Raw genomic sequence first — 19,281 nt, forward strand, 5'->3', positions numbered from 1 at the left:
CTCCCCTCCCTGGAACTCAGATTACATCATCCCAACCTGAGCAGCGTGGCCAGATTTTTCCCATTTCAAACTCCCGCTCTCTGGAATGCCAATTCTCTTTCCTTAAGCAAACCAGGTTGGAGCTGTTATGTTCCCAACGAGGGGGAGGACACTCCAGGATGAACCTCATTTTAGCGAAGAGGCTATTAAATGACCCAGGGCACCACTTTTCCTCGCATTTACGAGCTACAGCTGCACAGGAAACACACGGCCACCCAAGGCCTTGGCTGCGCCAAGACCCTCAGCTCCATACGCTTGTCAAACGCGACCCGAAACACCCTCAGCGATGTCGGAGAGCAACCGGAAGAGGAAAACCGGGGGTGTCAAGGTGGGGGGCGCGGCGGGGTAACGCCGGCATGCCGCGCCTGCGCAGTCACTGGGCAGCACCTCCCCGCGGGGCGTGCTCGTCTGGCCGCCGCACCCTATCAGGCGGCCGCAGGGAGCGCGCCCGCGGCCTCGCCCTCTCTCGCCCCACCTCTCTCTCATCTCCGCCTGGCCTTAGACTGAGGCTGGGAGACCCAGAGCGAGCTCCACTCTCCGCCCCCCGCGGGCCCGCACTCCCCCTGGCGCGCGTGCGCAGGGGCGGACCGCAGGGCGAGGGCGCGAGGGGAGGGCGGGCGTACGTCCTTGCGTGCGTCTCAGGCAGCGCGCACGCCGGCGTGAGAGGGCACGGGGAAAAGGTGGCTCTGGCCGGGGAGGCTCGGTTTCCTGTGGCTATGTAGCTGAGCTCGTCAGCTCCGGGTCCTCCTTCGCTGACTTCGCCGCGTCCTAGCGCTGAGCTGCTGCTCGGGAGAGAGAGACTGTCCTCACGCCCACCGCGCTCCCTCGACGGACGAGCCTGCTCGCTCGCCCGTCGGAGCGTCCCGGCCGTGCAACCCTGAGGGGGGAGGGGAGGCCATTTTGTCCCGACCGACTCCCCGGAACCGGGCGGAGCGGCTGGGAGAGGCTGCGGAGCAGGGGTCGCCGCCCTCGGAGGCACCGGACGCCGCCACCGTCTGGGCTTCCTCGACGAGGCAGTTCCTAGGTCACCCGCGCCCTCTCGAGCTGTCCTTTTTCCCACGCTTCCCCCTGGTCCTCCGGCCTGAGAACGCCCGGGCGAGGAGGAGTTGGCCGTAGTGAGAGGGACCGATCCCTTGGGGCCGCCGGCGGCGAGAGCCTGAGCCGCTCCTCCCAATGGCGAAGAAGACGTACGACCTGCTTTTCAAGCTGCTCCTGATCGGGGACTCGGGAGTGGGGAAGACCTGCGTCCTTTTTCGTTTTTCGGATGATGCCTTCAACACCACCTTTATTTCCACCATAGGTAAGACCTGTGGGAGGATGGTGTGCGATCTCTGCAGCTGCAAACCTTTCCTTTTACTCCAGACATCTTGCTTCCCGTAATATACGCCTTTGTTTCAGTGATCCCGATTCCAAGCGACAGACCCAAGTTACTGTTTGAATCGGCATTGAGCTTTCTGGGGCGGGGTCTTCCCATGCTTTCCATCCGGTCTTTTGCTCTCAAGTCTCCCACTCTGCTCAGTGCCTGCTGTTACAAAATATGCAGTATTACCACCGTTCCAGAATCCTATTTCTTTAAGCGTCAGGGTTGGCTTTTTCCATGTTTGTGTGGCGTTACTAGATGCACGATACTTGTAAGGGATTATTTTCATGGTTGGGGTTGAAGCAGTACGAGTCATTTGGTAAAGGCCTGAATTTATACTTCAGGGCAGAGATTCCATATGGTCTTAACTTAGAGTAAACTTGAGGGTTTGTGTAAGGAATAATTAAAGCAAATTAGAAGGGAAAAGTGAGTTGCCCCGCGTTGACTAATCCATTGATGTGTCAAACAATCGGAGGCTCTTGGTGCTTGGGGTGGGACTCTCTGGCATGTTTGCACACGGTGCTTTTCGAGACATCAGCAGAAGCAATAATCTAATGGAGATGGTCAGTTTCTGTCCTCGAACCTGAAAGAATGAAGTTCTACCTCCTATTTTACACTAGCATCTTATAGGGAAGTGTCTTGCAAGTCATAGCCTTGGGACTTCTAATGTACTTTTCACCTCTTGTTTCAGAATTACTTAGTATGAAAGTAAGAACTAAAGATTGACCTTTTAAATCGGTTTCTTGTTTAGGAAAAGAAAAGGGAAGGCTCTAGGAAAGTCCCTTTCAACTCTACTGAGAAAAGTGGCATTTACACGAATTGTGTTAAATTGGGCTGGATGGATGAGATCCTTTTTTTCCCCCTCACATGATAAATATCTTAACACGAGGTTGGCTCTGTCACTTGGGGACCAGTACACAGCATTGGGGCAAGTGCAATAAAACCCATTTTAAGTGTAATTAATTTTATATTGAAATGATTTAAAAAGCAGGCATAGTTTTCTTTGAACTCTGGGAAGTGTCAAAATTAAGCTGATCTCATTTTATAGATTTGGAATCACTGATTTGGATTTCTTGTGGTCAGTGTCAGCTACTTAATTCATTCTCATAAAACAGATTATACTGAAATTTGACATTAGATCGTTTTAACTAGATTTTGATTTTACTTTTTTTTGGGGAGGGCATCTTTGTAATTCTTGTCTCCTGAATGTCATACTGCTCTCTAGACCTATTGTAAATTTCATGAGACTTAGAACTTGTTCTCTGCCTGTGGGTTAGCACTTCCTACCACTAACTTTACTTTTAATATTCCACTTTTAGCTGTAGCTGGGTGGATCAGGTGGTTAGATCCTTCAGCAAATATTTATTGAGCACCTAACGCTAGGCACTGTTTTAGTGATAGATAAGTGTGAACACGGTAGACGTCTTAAGGAGCAGTCTAGAGAGGAAGCACAATAGAGTGTGGACAGTGCTACAGTGGGGGTAAGCATAAGGAGGAGGGTGATTAGTCTAGATTAGGCTTGCATGGAGATGATGTCTAAAATGAAGTCTGAAGGACAAGTAGAAATTGAACTAGAGGGGTGGGATGGGGCCTTGCTGGAAAAGGGAGCATAGAATAAACCTGTAGTAAGATCAGAGATTTAATCCATGTTGGTCAGCTTTAACCTGTGGTTGAGAAAGGTAGACTGGAAAGTAGGAAGCAAAACATTAACTCCCATCTACTCTTGGCCTTTTGTAATGGGTGCAGTGTTTATTGTACTCACAGCTAAAACTCCTTTACAGGACTGATAAAGACATGATCTTCTTGTATAGTCTTGTGGGACCTTAGTTCCCAGACCAGAGTTTGAACCCTTGCCCTCAGCAGTGAAAGCACAGAGCTCCAAGGAATTCCCTTATGTAGTCTTTTTACTGGTGAAAATGTGTGGTGATTTTGGATCTCACCTGCTGGGTTGGAATCCTAGTTCCACAGGTTACTGGTTATGGGACTTCGACAAGTTAATTAAACTTTTCTCCTACTTCAGTTTCTTTAAATACTATTAATAATAGTACCCATCACAGAAGGTAGTTGTGAGAATTTTATGAGAGCAAAGTGCCTGGTATGGTGCCAGGCGCACTGTAGGAGCACAGTGCATGCATATCAGTTATATATGGAACACATGCCCCGTATGCTATAGTGGGGCGGAACAAGTTACTTTATGAATTGAATGCCCTGTATGCAGTGGTCATGCAAATATTGGTTAGTGCTCTGCTAAACAGTTCACTTTACACTCTGGAATGTTCATATTTTGATAGGAAAATATTTGATGTGTGTGATATTTTGATATCTAAGATATGTTGAACAGAATATATGGATGTAAAATTCTGAGTGCAGCTCCAACATGTGGCATGTATTAGGTCTATATGCATGTTTAGAAGTCTCCTGGTGTCTTAGATCAGTGCTATCCAAAAGAAACATAATGTAAGTCACATAATATTTTTTAGTAGCCACATTTAAAAAGGAAAAGAAGTATTTAATACTGTCTTTTAGCTCCTTTTATCCGGTCTTCTCATTTTATTATATAATCAAAACTTAAAATTAGTTGAGACATTTTATATTTTTCTCCAGTGTGTATGTTATTTTTACAGTTCATCTCAGATTAGGCACTTTTGGACAGTGCATGTCTAAACAGTATAAACTGGCCAGTTGGCAAATGTGCAGATGGTTAGAGATACTTGAAATATGTACTACTTTTAGGGCATTTTAAATTTCATCAGTTGGCTAAGATTTTTGTTTGTTTTGCTTTGCTTTTTAAAAAATACAGAGCATTCTCTATGAATGATACTGAAATTTGAGTTGACATTTGATTATTAAAACGTCTCGAGGTTTGAAAGGAAGTGGTTACTTTGTAGGGGTTCAGAAGGGCCAAACTGCAAGTATAATGTAGCCTTTCATTATTTTAGACATAGTCATTTTAGTTACTTATTGGTTATTGATTCTTGGAAGAAATAATTTTTATAGGCTTATGGTGCTTATCTACAAAGCTCACAAAGGCTATTTAAATTTTTCTATGTACTTTTCCACACATCTATATCAGAAATTGTGTGTGATATTTATGGTCAGATTTATTGCAGACAGAGTTTTAAAAACAAATGATGATGGTATGTTCCACACTCACCAATCTCAAAGCAAATTCAAGGGCACTAGAATATAAGCTGCACAAGGGCAGAAGACTTTTGTCGTTTCTTTGTTTTTTGCTGATAGATGCTAAGCACCTAGAAGAGTCCCTAAATTTAATGGGTACTTGATAAATAATGAAGGCAGGCATACAGGTGGTAAGTACAGTGTAACCAGGATCGTCTAGAATTAGCTAGTTTCATTTTAGTATTTCTTCTTTACCTACTTTCTAAGCATTAAATATACCAGGTAGAGAGAGTTGTTGGTTTTTGGATGAGCATATTTCATTGGTTGATTTGCCCAAGGTCACGAAAGCATTACTTCAGGGTTCTAGGTAAAAAACTAAATTGGTAAAGGCTCTTGCCTCTGGGAGAGGCAATGGATGTGTCCCTTTTTTGGTCTTTCTGCATATTTTTACCAAGTGTTGGAAGAGTAGGTTCCACTAACATGAATTTAAAAATTGGTTTATTGAACTGAGCCCATTTTATATGGAGAGACTGCTTTTTAGAAAATTGAGCAAAACCGTTTTCATTTAAATGTGTCCGGACTTTGCTGTGACACCCAGACAGTGGCTCATGCTGCAGAAATGCCAGAATACATAAGAAATGTCTTTCATTTCAAGATCTATTTTTAGGATTGATTTAAACTATCCAGACATTTTCCCAAGGAAAGTACACAAATGGCCAGGGAACACATGAGAAGATGTTCAGCATCTTTTAATAATAAGGGAAATGCAAATCAAAACCATTATATGATGTTACTTCACATCCATTAGGATGACTGACATAAGAAATGAACTTTTGTCATGCAGTTACCTGTTCCTGCTTTCAGTTCGTTTGGGTATATACCTAGAAGTGAATCCTATGGTAATAAATTTTTTGAGAAACCACCATATTGTTTTCAACACTGGCTGCACTGTTTTTACATTCCCACTAGCACAGCACCAGGATTCCATTTCTCCACATCCTCCAACACTTGTTACTGTCTGTTTAGCAGCATTATTCACAATAGCCAAAGGATAGAAACAACTCAAATGTCCATAGAAAAATGAATTAATACGCAAAATGTTAGAATAACATACAATGGAGTATTATTCGGCCTTAAAAAAGAATGAACTTCTGATAGATTTTACAACATGGATAAACGTTGAAAACACTGTGCTAAGTGAAACAAGCCAGAGCAAAAGGACAAGTATTACCGGTATCTGGAATAGGTCAATTCATAGAGAAAGTATAATAGTGGTTGCCAGGGACTGGATAATGGGAAGTTATTTCCTAATGGGTACAAAATTTCAGTTAATGGGGAATTACTGCTTAAAGGGTACAGAGTTTCAGTTTAAAAGGATGAAAAAGTTGTGGAGATGAATAGTGGTGATGTTTGTACAGCAATGTGAATATATTTAATGCCTCTGAATTGTATACTTAGAAATGGTTAATATGTACAAAAAGACAAACACTGCATGATTCCAAGTACATGAGATATTTAAAGTTGTCAAATTCCTAGAAACAAAGTAGAATTGTAGAAGGTAGGTTGATAGTCTCCCAGGGACTGGGAGGAGGGGGAAATGGGGAGTTGTTTAATGGATATAGTTTTGTGAGATGAAGTAGCTTTGGAATTCTGTTGCACGTCATTGAGGATACACTTAACACTATTGCACCATACACTTAAAACTAGTTAGGTTGGTAAATTTTTATTTTATGTGTTTTTTTTTTTTTTTTTGTCTTTTAAACTGCAATTTAAAAAGTGGTTAAATGTCAATTTTATGTTCAGTATATTTTGCTACCAAAAAAAAAAAAAAAAACCCAAACAAACCCCAAAACACCCTTCAACAGTTGATACAACTCTCTAAGAGAGCATTTAATCTCAGACAGCCCCTTCACTGTTTCTTGTGAAAGCTACTGTTAACTGGGGGGTCATTGAGTCAAGAGGATCCTTTAAGGTACTTTCCTATGCTTAGTATCACTGGCTGTAATTTCAGATACTAAAGGCAGGTTTGTCTTTTTGTTTTGTGTCTCCCCATAGAACTCCTTAGAGTATTAATGTGGGAAAGGACTCTGCAGTGAATTTTAAAAGTCAGAAAACGGAGACTGATGAGGTGAGAAAGTGAAAGTGTCAGTCACCCAGTTGTGTCCGACTCTTTGCGACCCCATGGACTGTAGGCCACCGGGCTCCTCTGTCCATGGAATTCTCCAGAAAAGGATACTGGAGTGGGTAGCCATTCCCTTTTCGAGGGGATCTTCCCAACTCAGAGATCCAACCCCAGTCTCCTGCATTGCAGGCAGATTCTTTACCGTCTGAGCCACCAGAGAAGCCGAAAGATTATATGACTAATGAGTGGAAAGAGTTTTGACTGAAATCCAGATACAATCCTGTTTGTCACTGTGTTTCTCATCCTGAGAATTTTGTTGTTTTGTTTGAAAAAATTAAGGATAAGGTCATTCTCCTACTCATCAATTTGTATTTGAAAAGTGGAGTTGCAGTAGTTTTGACAGAAGTGGAAAAGTAACAGGTCTCAGCACCACATATCAAGGGGTCTGTTCAGGGTACTTGTCCTTTGCAAACAAAGCATAACATGGCAGACCTGAGCTAATAATGTTGTTGTTTTTCAGTTACTAAGTTGTGTCCAACTCTATACGACCCCATGGACTGCAGCCTGTTAGGCTAACGTGTCCTTCACTGTCTCCTAGAGTTTGCTCACACTCGTGTCATTTAAGTTGGTGATGCCATCCAACCATCTCATCCTCTTTCGCCCCCTTCTCTTCTTGCCCTCAATCTTTCCAAAAGATATTAGGATTTTTTCCAGTGAGTTGGCTCTTTGCATTATGGTGTATAATAGTAGACACGAATTGGCAAAGGAAGTACTGATTGATGTTCCTGTTTGGTTTGTAAAAAGGAAAAAATGATAGAAATACTGGCAGTCTGTTTCAATTAGCAGTAGCGAATTGCCTGGTTAGTTCTGTGGTAGCAGTTTAACAAAGAAATAGGGGCTTTTTGAGTGTTGATTTACAAATAAGAGACCGTTACTTGGCAAAAAATATAAGTTTGTGTGTATCTAAGAGAATCTTCATGGGAACGCTGCTTATGGAGATGGTTCAGTCATAAAGGAAGAGTGTAAAAGCTGTAGAGAGTGTTGAGAACATTGTGTGAACCTTAAGACTTTAAAAGTCTTATAGAGGTTTTGCTGCCTTCAAAGAGGTGAATATTGGAGGTTAGTGGGATAAATTCTTCAATTTGGATTATAAGAAGAGGAATTTAAAATGATGACTAGAATAAAATTTTGGTGAAGAAAACTCATCTGAAGGGGAATTTCAAATGAGAAATAAATTTTTGTTTGAAGATAGTACCATATACTTTAGCAAAAGTGATTGCTTGATATTTATCCTTCTTTCCAGAGATGAAAAATCATATTTTTGAGGAAAACAGCAACTGGTGATGGAACACTAAGTTTCCAGCATGACCCAGAAACAGAGCATCCAAGGTTGTAAAACATTAGAAAATGGAAAAAAACCCTTATTCTGGAGACCCAAAAAGTACAACGTATCAAAATCAGAACAGAGAGCAGTGTTGATTTGTTTCTTTCATATCAATGGCAATGCTTATGCAGGCTTTTTTAAATTGATGTTTTTATTAAGGCAATTGTAGATTCACATGCAGTTGTGAAAAATAATACAGAAGGATCCCTTGTGCACTTTGCCCAGTTTCTCCTAATGGTAACATTTTGTGAAACTATAGTATCACAACCAGGATATTGTCTGGCATAGCACACCAGTCTTATTCAGATTTCTCTAGTTTTACTTGTTCTCATTTGTGTGTGTATATTAAATTCTCTGCAGTTTTGTGACTTTTTTAGGTTCATTTGCCACCACCACAGTCAAGATACTGAACAGTTCCAAGGGATAAGGATCCTTTGTGTTTTTTTTTTTTTTTAACTATACCCGGTCCCCCCCCCCCCCCCCAAATTTGTTCTCCATTTATAAAATTTTGTCATTCACAAATATAAATGGTATCAATAGGTTGTAACTTTTTGGGATTTACTTTTATTCAGTTGGCTTAATTCCTTGGTGATTGATCCAAGTTGTGTGCCCCAAGTAGTTCCTTTTACTATTGAGTAGTATTTCATGGTATGCATTCCCTACAGTTTGTTTAACCACTCACCCATTGAGAAACACCTGAGTTGATTCTGGTTTTTGCCTGTTGTAAGTAAAACTGATACAAGTTTTTGTGTAGATGTTTTTGTATGATTATAAATGTTCATTTCTCAGGGGTAATTTGCCCAAGTGTGCAGTTACTGGGTCAGTATGGTAATTGCTTGTTTAGTTTCATAAGAATACCAAACTCTTTCTAGAGTGACTATACTATTTTATAGTCTCAGGGTAGTTTGTGAGTGATCTAGTTTCTCTGTATCTTCAAAAGTATTTGGTGGTAGTGCTCTTTTGTATTTTAGCTATTCTGGTAAGTGTGTAGTAGTAATCTCATTGTGGTTTTAATTTGCATTTCCCTGATGGCCAGAGGTGTTGAAAACTATTTATGTGTTCTCATATGACTGTATATTCTCTGCTGAGATATCTGATCATGTCAGTTGCCCATTCTCTTGATTGGATTGGTTCCTTTTTTTGTTTGTTTGTTTTTTCTTGTTTTGAAAGTTCTTATACATTTTAAGTACTAGCCCATTGTTGAACATGTGGTTTGCACATATTTTCTTCCAGTCTCCATAGTTTGTTTTTTTCCTTCTTCCTATGGCCTTTTTTTTTTTTGGCGGAGGTGGGGGGTAGTGGATTATATTTATTCACTTATTTTGCTGCATCAGGTGTTAGTTGTGGCATATGGGCTTCTCCCTACTTCTCAACTACTAATACATGGTTAGTAGTTGTGGCACATGGGGATTAAATGCCCTGAGACACATGGGGTCTTAGCTCCTTGACCATGGATCAAACCCATGTCCCCTGTATTGGAAGGCAGATTCCTAACCACTGGACCACCAGGGAAGTTCGCACATGGGCTTTCACACAGTAAAAATTTTAAATTTAGATGAGGTTGAATTTATTAATTTTTCTTTTCATAGGTCATGTTTTGGTGTCTAAGAACTCTGTCTAGTTCTAGACCCTGAAGATCTTTTTCCATTTTTGTTTGGTTAAAGTTTTATGTTTTACATGTGAGCCTATGATATATTTTGAGTTACTTTTTGTATTATGGTATGAAGTTTAGGTTGAGGTTCTTTTATCTTGCTTATAATGGTATTTTGTTGTTCCAGTACCATTATTGAATGTGCAGGCTTTTTTTTTTTTAAGTCTCGTGTAGTCAGTCAGTTGATGCAGATGTTCTGAAGGCTTGAGAGAGACCCTGTATGAAGCTATGGGATTGAAAGTTGATTTAGTGATTGACTCTTGTTTGCAATAATTTATTCTTTGCTTTCTGAAAGGTTTTTAAAATTAATTTTTATCAGTGATATGTACATATATTTGAAGTTAAATAAACTGCCAAAAGATTTATAGTAACAAAATTAAGCAGTCTCCTGTCTCATCCCCTCTCTAGTTCTGTTCTTTAGAAGCATCATCTAGCTCTTCTGTTAAATATTGCTATTTTTCAAAAGATATGCTATATTGACATCTTTTGAATTACTAATTTAATATTAAATGAAACATTTAATCTTTTATAATCTTATCCCAGTCTTTATCCCAGTTTTTTTGTTAAATTGATACCCTGTGGTTACATTAATATGGTCCATGGGAATATTACCTTTAAAACCAAATAGTCTGTTACAACTCTGTTCCCTTTTCTCTGACGTTAAAAACTCTCTTTATTTGATTAATTTCCTGTACCCATTATCAAGTCTTCCTACATCTTCCAACAACCTCTCAAAATGAATTTCTGCACAGACCATTAGAGATTATTGATACATGTTTTTTTCCTGGATACCCCTCTTTCTTCTACGTCTTTCTCCTTCCTGCTTCAGTTCCCTTAGCATCTCTCATGTGAGAGACTGCTGTTTTATTGCTTTGGGTCATAGTAGCTTCTTAAAAAAAGGGTATATGGCAAAGGAAATTTTTTGAGACTTCCCATGTTTGTTTGTAGTTACTTTACTTTGTTGGGTCCTAACAACAACACAAGAGATCTTTGTTTTGTCATACAGGATCTTTCTTTGTGGTGCATGGACTCTCCAGTTGTGGCTTGGGGGCGAAGTAGTTGTGGCACTCAGTCCTAGTTGCTCCACAGCATATGGGATCTTACTTCCCTGACCAGGGATCGAACCTGTGTCCCTTGCATTGCAATGCAGATTCTTAACCAGTGCACCACAAGGGAAGTCTTGAGAATTCCCGTATTTGTTGTTTAGTCGCTAATGAGTGGGTGAAGTCGCTCAGTTGTGTCTGACTCATTGCGACCCCATGGACTGTAGCCTAGCAGGCTCCTCCGTCCATGGGATTTTCCAGGCAAGAATACTGGAGTAGGTTGCCATTTCCTTTTCCAGGAGATCTTCCCAACCCAGGGATTGAACCCGGGTCTCCTTCATTGTAGGCAGACACTTGACCGTCTGAGCCACCAGGGAAGTCCCTGTTTAGTTGCTAAGTCGTGTCTGATTCTTTGCAACCCATGGACTGCAGCGTGCCAGGAGTTTGCCCAAACTCATGTCCATTGAATCAGTGATCCTGTCCAACCATCTCACTCTCTGCCGCCCTCTTTGCCTCCTGCCCTCAATCTTTCCCAGCATTAGGGTCTTTACCTATGAGTTGGCTCTTCGCATGAGGTGGCCAAAGAATTGAAGCTTCAGCATAAATTCTTCCAATGAATGTTCAGGGTTGATTTCCTTTAGAATTGACTGGCTTGATCTTCTTGCAGTCCAAGGGACTCTCAACAGTCTTCTCCAGCACCGCAATTAGAAAGCATCAATTCTTCGGCACTCAGCCTTATTCATGGTCCAATTCTTCATATCTGTACATGAATGACTACTGGAAGAACCATAGCTTTGACTATACAGACCTTTGTAAGCAAAGTGATGTCTCTGCTTTTTTAATATGATGTCTAGGTTTGCATAGCTTTCCTTCCAAGGAGCAAGGGTCGTTTGATAATCATGGCTACAGCCACTGTCCACAGTGATTTTGGAGCCCAGGAAAATAAAATCTGTCACTGTTCTCCACTTTTTTCCTTTCTGCTTGCCATGAAGTGATGAGACCGGATGCCATGATCTTAGTTTTTTGAATGTTGAGTTTTAAAGCCGGCTTCTTCACTCTCCTCTTTCACCTTCATCAAGAGGCTGTTTAGTTCCTCTTCACTTTCTGCCATTATAGTGGTATCATCTACATATCTGAGGTTGTTGATATTTTTTCCAGCAATATTGATTCTAGCTTGTGATTCATCCAGCCTGGCATTTGGCATGATGTACTCTGCACATAAGTTAAATAAGCAGGGTGGCAGTATACAGCCTTGACGTACTCCTTTCCCGATTTTGAACCAGTCTGTTCCATGTCTGGTTCTAACTGTTGCTTCTTGACCTGTATACGGGTTTCTCAGGAGACAGGTAAGGTGGTCTGGTATTCCTGTCTCTTGAAGAATTTTCCACTGTTTGTTATTATCCACAAAATCAACAGCTTTAATAAAGTCGATGAAGCAGAAATAGATGTTTTTCTGGAATTCCCTTGCTTTCTCTATGATCCAGTGAATGTTGACAATTTGATCTCGGATACTTATGCCTTTTCTAATCCCAGTTTGTACATCTGAAAGTTCTCAGAGGTTCATGTACTGCTGAAGTCTAGCTTGAAGGATTTTGAGCATTACCTTGCTAGTGTGTGAAATGACTGCAGTTGTATGGTAGATTGAACATTCTTTGTTAGATTAGATTGAACATTGTCCTTCTTTGGGATTGGAATGAAAACTGGCCTTTTTCAGTCCGGTGGCCACTGCTGAATTGTCCAAATTTTCGGACATACTGAGCGCAGCACTTTCACAGCATCATGTTTTAGGATTTGGAATAGCTCACCTGGAATTCCATCACCTTCACTAGCTTTGGTTGTAGTAATGCTTCGTAAGGCCCACTTGACTTCACACTCCAGGATGTCTGACTCTAGGCAAGTGACCACATCATTGTGGTTATCCAGGTCACTTAAGACCTTATTTGTGTAGTTCTTCTGTGTAGTCTTTCCACCTTTTCTTAATCTCTTCTGCCTCTGTTAGGTCCTTACTGTTTCTGTTCTTTATCATGCCCATCCTTGCATGAAGTGTTCCTTTGGTATTTCTAATTTTCTTGAAGAGATCGCTAGTCTTTTGCATTCTGTTGTTTTTCTCTTTGCCTTGTTCTCTTAAGATGGCTTTCTTATCTCTCCTTGTTATTGTCTGGAACTCTGCATTCAACTTGATATATCTTTACCTTTCTCCCTTGCCTTTCGCTTCTCTTCTCTTAGCTATTTGTAAAGCCTCCTAAGACAACCACCCATGTTTGACAATGTCTGAATTCTTTGACTCAATTAAAAGTTTGACAGAGCCTAGGATTCTGGTTTGAAAATAATTTTTCATTAGCATATTGAAAATCTATCTTTTGGTTCCTTTCTGATGTTGCTGGCAAGTCCAATACCATTGTGATTTTTTACCCATTATTTCTGGCCTGGTTTATCTCTGCAGAGTTTTAGGTTTTTCAGTGTTTTGAATTCTTGGTAACAGATTACGAACCTCAGTGGGTGGGTCTTTTGTTTTTTTCAGATAAATCCATCCTTAATATTTGGTGGGTCTTTCCAGGCCCTTAACTTCAAGTTTTCTTGCTTTTTCCCCTCCTGTGATTTTCTTCTTTTTATTTTCTGTTTTTAGTTGGATGTTGGACTTCCTAATTGATCATATAATTTTCTGTTTTCAACTTTGCTAATTCATTCTTCCTGGGAAACCTTTTTGACTTTATCTTTTAACTTCTCTACTGAAGACTTTATTTCAGCTGTAATGTATTTAAATTTCTAGTGCTTCTTGTTGTTTATTCCTTAAAATTTGTTTTTTAAGTATTCTGTTTTTGTTTTATAAATACAGTAACTTTTTTGGAAGATAGCTTATTCGACATTTTATTTCTTGACTCTTTTCCTTCAAGTTTTCCATGCTTACCCTTTGCCCCCTACCCCCATTTTTGTTTTATTTTATAGGCCTTTTGCTAGTGATTGGTGGTTTCAGGATATACATTCATAATTGAGAATGGGTCATTGAACCAGCTATATACTTCAATACAGTTTTTTTTTTAATGCCTTTTTAAAAAAAGGAGTGGTTGAAAGATGTTTGTGAGCTTCGTGAGAATGGGTGGGGCTTTTTAATCTCCCTGGTTTTAGTTTCGTCTCCACACTCTAGTGGGCTTCTTGTTTTTGAATTCAGAGTATGTCACTTTCACTTTCAGATTTTCTAGAGAACAAACCTTTAGACTTGTGCTATAAATGGAGTGGTACTATCTGGTTATGTGAAATGGAGGCTGTCTTTATAAACCTTTAATCAGGCCCTCACTTTCTGTTGGGCTTTCCTGGTGGCTCAGCTGCTAAAGAATCTGCGTGCAATGTGGCATACCTGGGTTCAATCCCTGGGTTGGGAAAATCCTCTGGAGAAGGGAACAGCTACCCACTCTAGTATTCTGGCCTGGAGAATTCGGTGGATGATATAGCCCATGGGGTCGCAAACAGTCAGACACAGCTGAGTGATTTTCCCTTTCACTTTCTGTCTGTTACCTGATACCTCCTATATTGAGACATGAATTGGCTTGCTCCTTATTGGTATCTTCTTCAGTGGGTTCTAAGGTCGTAAACTTCTTCATCTGTTGTGGTTAGTTACAATGTCTATTATTGAAATCAAGGTAAGCTATTTATATTTTTTTCCCTTAATGTTTTGGTGTGACTTTGGAGAGAAGGTATGAGAAAGATCTTTCTCCTCTAGTTTAACTGGAATTTGAAGTAATTTTTGACTCCAAATGATTTTCAATTCCACTTTTTAATGGATAACATCCAGTAGAATTAGGGATGAGTGATAACTTTGCTACTGTTTTTATAAATATTCAGTCTATTGTCAAAAATACAGGTATTTTTGTTATTTAAAATAGATAAATGTAGTAGGGAATCAGCAATTCGCAGCAGCTGAAAGAGCTTTTGGGACTTCTCTGGTGGTCCAGTGGCTGAGACTCTGCACTCCTACTGCAGGAGGCCCAGGTTCAATTCCTGGTCAGAGAACTAGATCCCGTGTGCCACACTGAGAGTTCACATGCTTCAGCTGAGACCCAGTGCAGCTAAATAAATTTAAAAGGAAAGAGCTTTAATTTAGATGTGTAATATATTCTTTTTTTTAAGATACATAACATAATCTTGGTTGATTTACTTGAGGAGGGGAAAGAGTATTTTTTGCTTTTTGAACAGAATATGACTGTAGACTTCAATTTCAGTCTTTTGCTCTTGATGTATATACTGTTTTATAAAATACTAACGAATGATTCAGCAAACTCATAATCTGCCAGAGGATTGCAGTGTGTCCTATATACTGTAGCACTTGGCTTTGAATGATAAGGTATCACCCTCTTGATTTTTAGCTGGTTTGAAACCTACTGTTAAACATTTGTCCCTTCACAGTGTGAGTATTGTGTTATTTTTCCTCTTTATATATTCTTAGTCTTAATAAAATGCCTTTGCTTTCCTTAAATTAGACATTAATGGATATGTGTGAATTTTTAAAAATCTAGTAGTGTGTCTCTGCATATTTTTGTGTGTGGGGATATATACTCAGGATAATAAATGGGTGAGAGTGCTATGGAAGAAGTGAACTCATTCAGTTATGTCTGACTCTTTGCGACCCCATGGACTGTAACCTGCCAGGCTCCTGTGTCCATAGAATTTTCCAGGCAAGAATACTGGAGTGGGTTGCCATTTCCTTCTCCAAGAGTGCTGTGAAAGGTAAATGTAAATCAAAATGATTGTTCAAATGTCAGCTCTTTGCTTAAGTAAGAGTTCCAAAAACTTTATTCTTTTGGAAAATGTCAGGCACCGTGGACTCAGTGGTGAGTAACTCAGGTCTTGGTGCCTGTCCTTGTGGAGGTTCAGTTACAGTGGAGAATTTTGAAAAGTGCATCACTATAACACTACTTTCTCAGCACCTGAAGTTAGAATATGATTCTCAGTGTGTTTGCTGCTCTTCTAAGACATTTTTTTTTTTTTTAAGACATTTTATATTTGTGGGAAATACAAGCTTTATGCCCTTTAAGACACCTCATTTTTCTGTTTTGTTGTCTTATCTTACAAAGTTATGTTTGCTATACCTCAAGAAAGAAAGAATTTTTTCTTAAGATGTAGAATTTTAAACAGTCAACTAGTAACACTTACATGTATCTAGAGACTAATCTTTCATCAACTCTGAATATAATCCAGACCCAAAACATACAGTATACTTAGAAATCCCCTAAATTAAAGTCACACACAGTACTTGGTGTTCTCTTGGTGTCTTACTGACTTTGATTTTTAACTCTGTTTTAGACTCAGAAGCAGCAGCAGACTTTTGCTGTTCTGTAGGTGACATGTCTAACCAGCAGTAATGAGACTAGATAGACATTTTAGGCAGGAAACCTGAAAACTCTAACAAAGATTAAAGATTGTATTACTGTACAGTACAGTTACAGATTTTTAAAATTTTATGTATTTCTTTTTTTTTTTCCACTTTTTTTTTTTTATTAGTTGGAGGCTAATTACTAAAATTTTATGTATTTCTTTATTTGGCTGCTCCGGGTCCTAGTTGCAGCACCTGGGATCTTTAGTTGTGGCTTGTGAACTCTTAGTTGTAGCATTTGGGATCTAGTTCCCTGACCAAGGATACAACATGGGCCCCCTGCCTTGGAATTGAGGAGTCTTAGCCATTGGACGCCTGGCGTGCTGCAGTTCATGGGGTCGCAGAGTCGGACACTATTGAGCGACTGAACTTAACTGAACTGAGCCATTGGACAACCAGGGAAGTCCCTACAGTTTCAGATTTGTGAATTGATGATTATGACCAATGAGAAGATGTTCTTTTTTTATTTTTTGGGCAACCCACATGGCTTGCTGGATCTTCTGGATCTTAGTTCCTTGACCAGGGATTGAACCTGGGCCTCAGCAGTGAAAGCGCCAAGTCCTACCCACCATTGAACTGCTAGGGAATTCCCGAGAAGTTCTTTTATTTTCACTTGTCTTTGTCAAGGTAGAAACTTTGATATATTTTGGAGACATTAAAAAAAAATGAGCTTTTGTGCCTTATGTATGCCTAATCAGAGTTTAACTTTTGTGAAATAATTTTTATACAGTAGATGAATGATTTATTATATCATGAAATTATTTCTTGTATTAAATTTTTTTTAAGAAATTGGGATGCATTGATGGAAAAGTGAAGCCTGAGGACGAATATAATCCAAACAAAATTATGAGTCTAGATGAGGTAAATTTGAGATTTATTCACTAACTCTCAAGTATTAGGATTATTGAAGGGTTATCTTTTAAAATGTGAGTGAACTAGTTCAGGGGATAAATATAAGGATTTTTTTTTTCCATATTGAATGAAACATTTACAGAAATAATTTCTCTGTTTTACATGGATTCAAGAAGGGTCTGCACAGATGTGTGAATGTCAGGACCATAAAGAGCATCTTAATGAAACTAGCTTATAGTTAACATCTATGATGGACTTTCAGGAAGTCAGCCATGCTCTTAATACGACTCCCTTGGTAATAGTGGGCTTTTTGGATAAGTCAGACAGGGTTTAGAAGTTTGTATTTGTCTGTACAGTAAGATATTATAATTAAAGTATTCTATAACAGGTATAAGCAACATGTGGATTGTTTCCTTGTATATGTGACTAATGGTTAACGTGTGCTTAAGGGAATAAAAATAATTTCAGTGTTAACCTGATAAGTTCAATATAACTATAAATTTGTATTTATAATTTAAAAACTATAAATTCAGTATAACAATTTCTATACTATAATAACATGACTTCCACCTCTAATTTTTTTCAATTTCTTTTCTGAAAAATTTTCTTTATTAAGCTGTCTATATGTAGGTGCCACAGATTATAGGACTTTTTTTAAAAAAAAAAAAAAAACACAAGTAATTTCAAATTTCCTTAGACCCCAACACATACTTTCTTGAGCTGACTTTCACTTTTTTCTAGGTTATGGTTTTTAGTAGGCACTGTTTGAGTCCTTGGTGAGGAATGCTCTCACTCTTTGCTGTAAGTTGTGGTCTTCCTGTTAAATGATGATTTCAACTCCAGCAGTGATTTAGTTAAGCACAGTTTACCGTTTCAGAACTTTCCTCAGTCTCAGGTAATATTCTCATCGTTGGCATTCAGTCTCCCTTGGAAACTTTAGCTCCATAAGACTGTTTCTGCTGAATGGACTGTTTCTTCAAACATTTTGCCTTTTTCCTGATCTTCTATTGAATTTTAGCAAATTTACTGAGTTCAAATTTGTTTCAGTCGAGTGAGAATTTTTTAGGGAACTGTGTTTTCAAATTCATGTAGCATGTGCTAGAAGGTGAAATTCGTTGGTTGATGGAAATGAGTGGTTAGAAAGAAGTGGAGGTCTTGAAACATTAATATTAAGGAAAACATTACAGCTGACTTACCTTCAATAGTAAATGATTTAAAAATTTTCTAATTTTTTTCTTATTTCAGGAAGATGTGTTTTACACATCTTCCTGAAAGCAGGGGTGTCAATATGTCTGCCTGGTATTGCATGATATATGCAATACAGTTGTGCATATGTTGTTTTGTAAATTTTGAAATGCACCATGGAGTACTATTACAGCTTGGCTTATCCTCCTTGCTCTTTGTCAGTTAAGTTTTCTCATAACTGCCATGATCTGTTTTCAGTGGATGATTTTTTTTTTTTTTTAAGGCCATGCATGCACACAGCATGTTGGAAAAATGCCAGTAGACTTGCTTGATGCAGGGTTTCCACAAATTCTTCAATTTGTAAAAATGAACGGTGTCTTTGAAGCACAGTAAAGTGAAATGCAATAAAACGAGGTATGCCTGTATGTTATTTCAGTTCATTCTCACAATAATCCTCTGAGGAAATTTTGTATATCCCCATTTTGCTAGTCAGAAAATTGAGGATTAGGAACATTAGGTCATTGAGCCAAGAAGGTCATACAGCTAGCTAGTAAGTGGTGAAACCAGAATTATTAATCCAGGACCCTCAGACTCAAGCTCATATTCTTTCCAGTACGTTATATCAGAGAAGCTGGAAATACAGACTTTTAAAAGAGTAAAATCATTTAAAAGCTCTTCTTCGAGAATAATTTCTTTGAATACATAATTTTGTGGTAGTTATAAACAGACTGGGCTTCCTTGATGCTCAGATGGTAAAAAATCTGCCCGCAGTGCAAGAGACCTGGGTTCTCTGGGTCTGGAAAGTCTCCTGTAGAAGGGAATGGCTGCCCACCCACTTCAGTATTCTTGCTGGAGAATTACAGTCGTGTGGAGTTGAAGAGTCCGATAACGACTGAGCGACTTAACACATTCAGAGCTTTCATTCACTTACAGACTAGATGTAATTTTATAGACAGAGAGTTTGATTTGCTCTCTCAGCTGCAATTTTTTCCTGCATGTATCCCTTCTGTTGATAATTGTAAGTATCCATTGATCTTCCCAACATCAAACATCATACCCCTTTATTTGTAAAATTTTTAAAAAAATTCTGACTGTGAAAGGTCTTTGTTGTGGACTTTGTCTAGTTTCTGTGTGTCTGAGGGTCTTCTCTTGTTTGT

At 39.3% G+C, this 19,281-nt stretch overlaps 1 protein-coding gene and 1 non-coding gene across 2 annotated transcripts in view; both read left to right on the plus strand.

The window, feature by feature from the left end:
- Nucleotides 1–680: 680 nt before the first annotated feature.
- RAB10 (RAB10, member RAS oncogene family) overlaps nt 681–19,281 on the plus strand; it is a 63,373-nt gene continuing 44,772 nt past the window's right edge. The window contains exon 1 of the mRNA XM_061154969.1: nt 681–1,339. Within this exon, the coding sequence (XP_061010952.1) occupies nt 1,213–1,339 (127 nt within the window). The 5' untranslated portion in view covers nt 681–1,212. The remainder of the gene's footprint in view (nt 1,340–19,281) is intronic.
- TRNAR-CCU (transfer RNA arginine (anticodon CCU)) lies at nt 14,655–14,727 on the plus strand. The gene has a single exon. It is a non-coding gene; the product is annotated as a tRNA-Arg (tRNA).

Source organism: Dama dama, chromosome 11 (assembly GCF_033118175.1).
Source record: "Dama dama isolate Ldn47 chromosome 11, ASM3311817v1, whole genome shotgun sequence".
Lineage (NCBI taxonomy): Eukaryota > Metazoa > Chordata > Mammalia > Artiodactyla > Cervidae > Dama > Dama dama.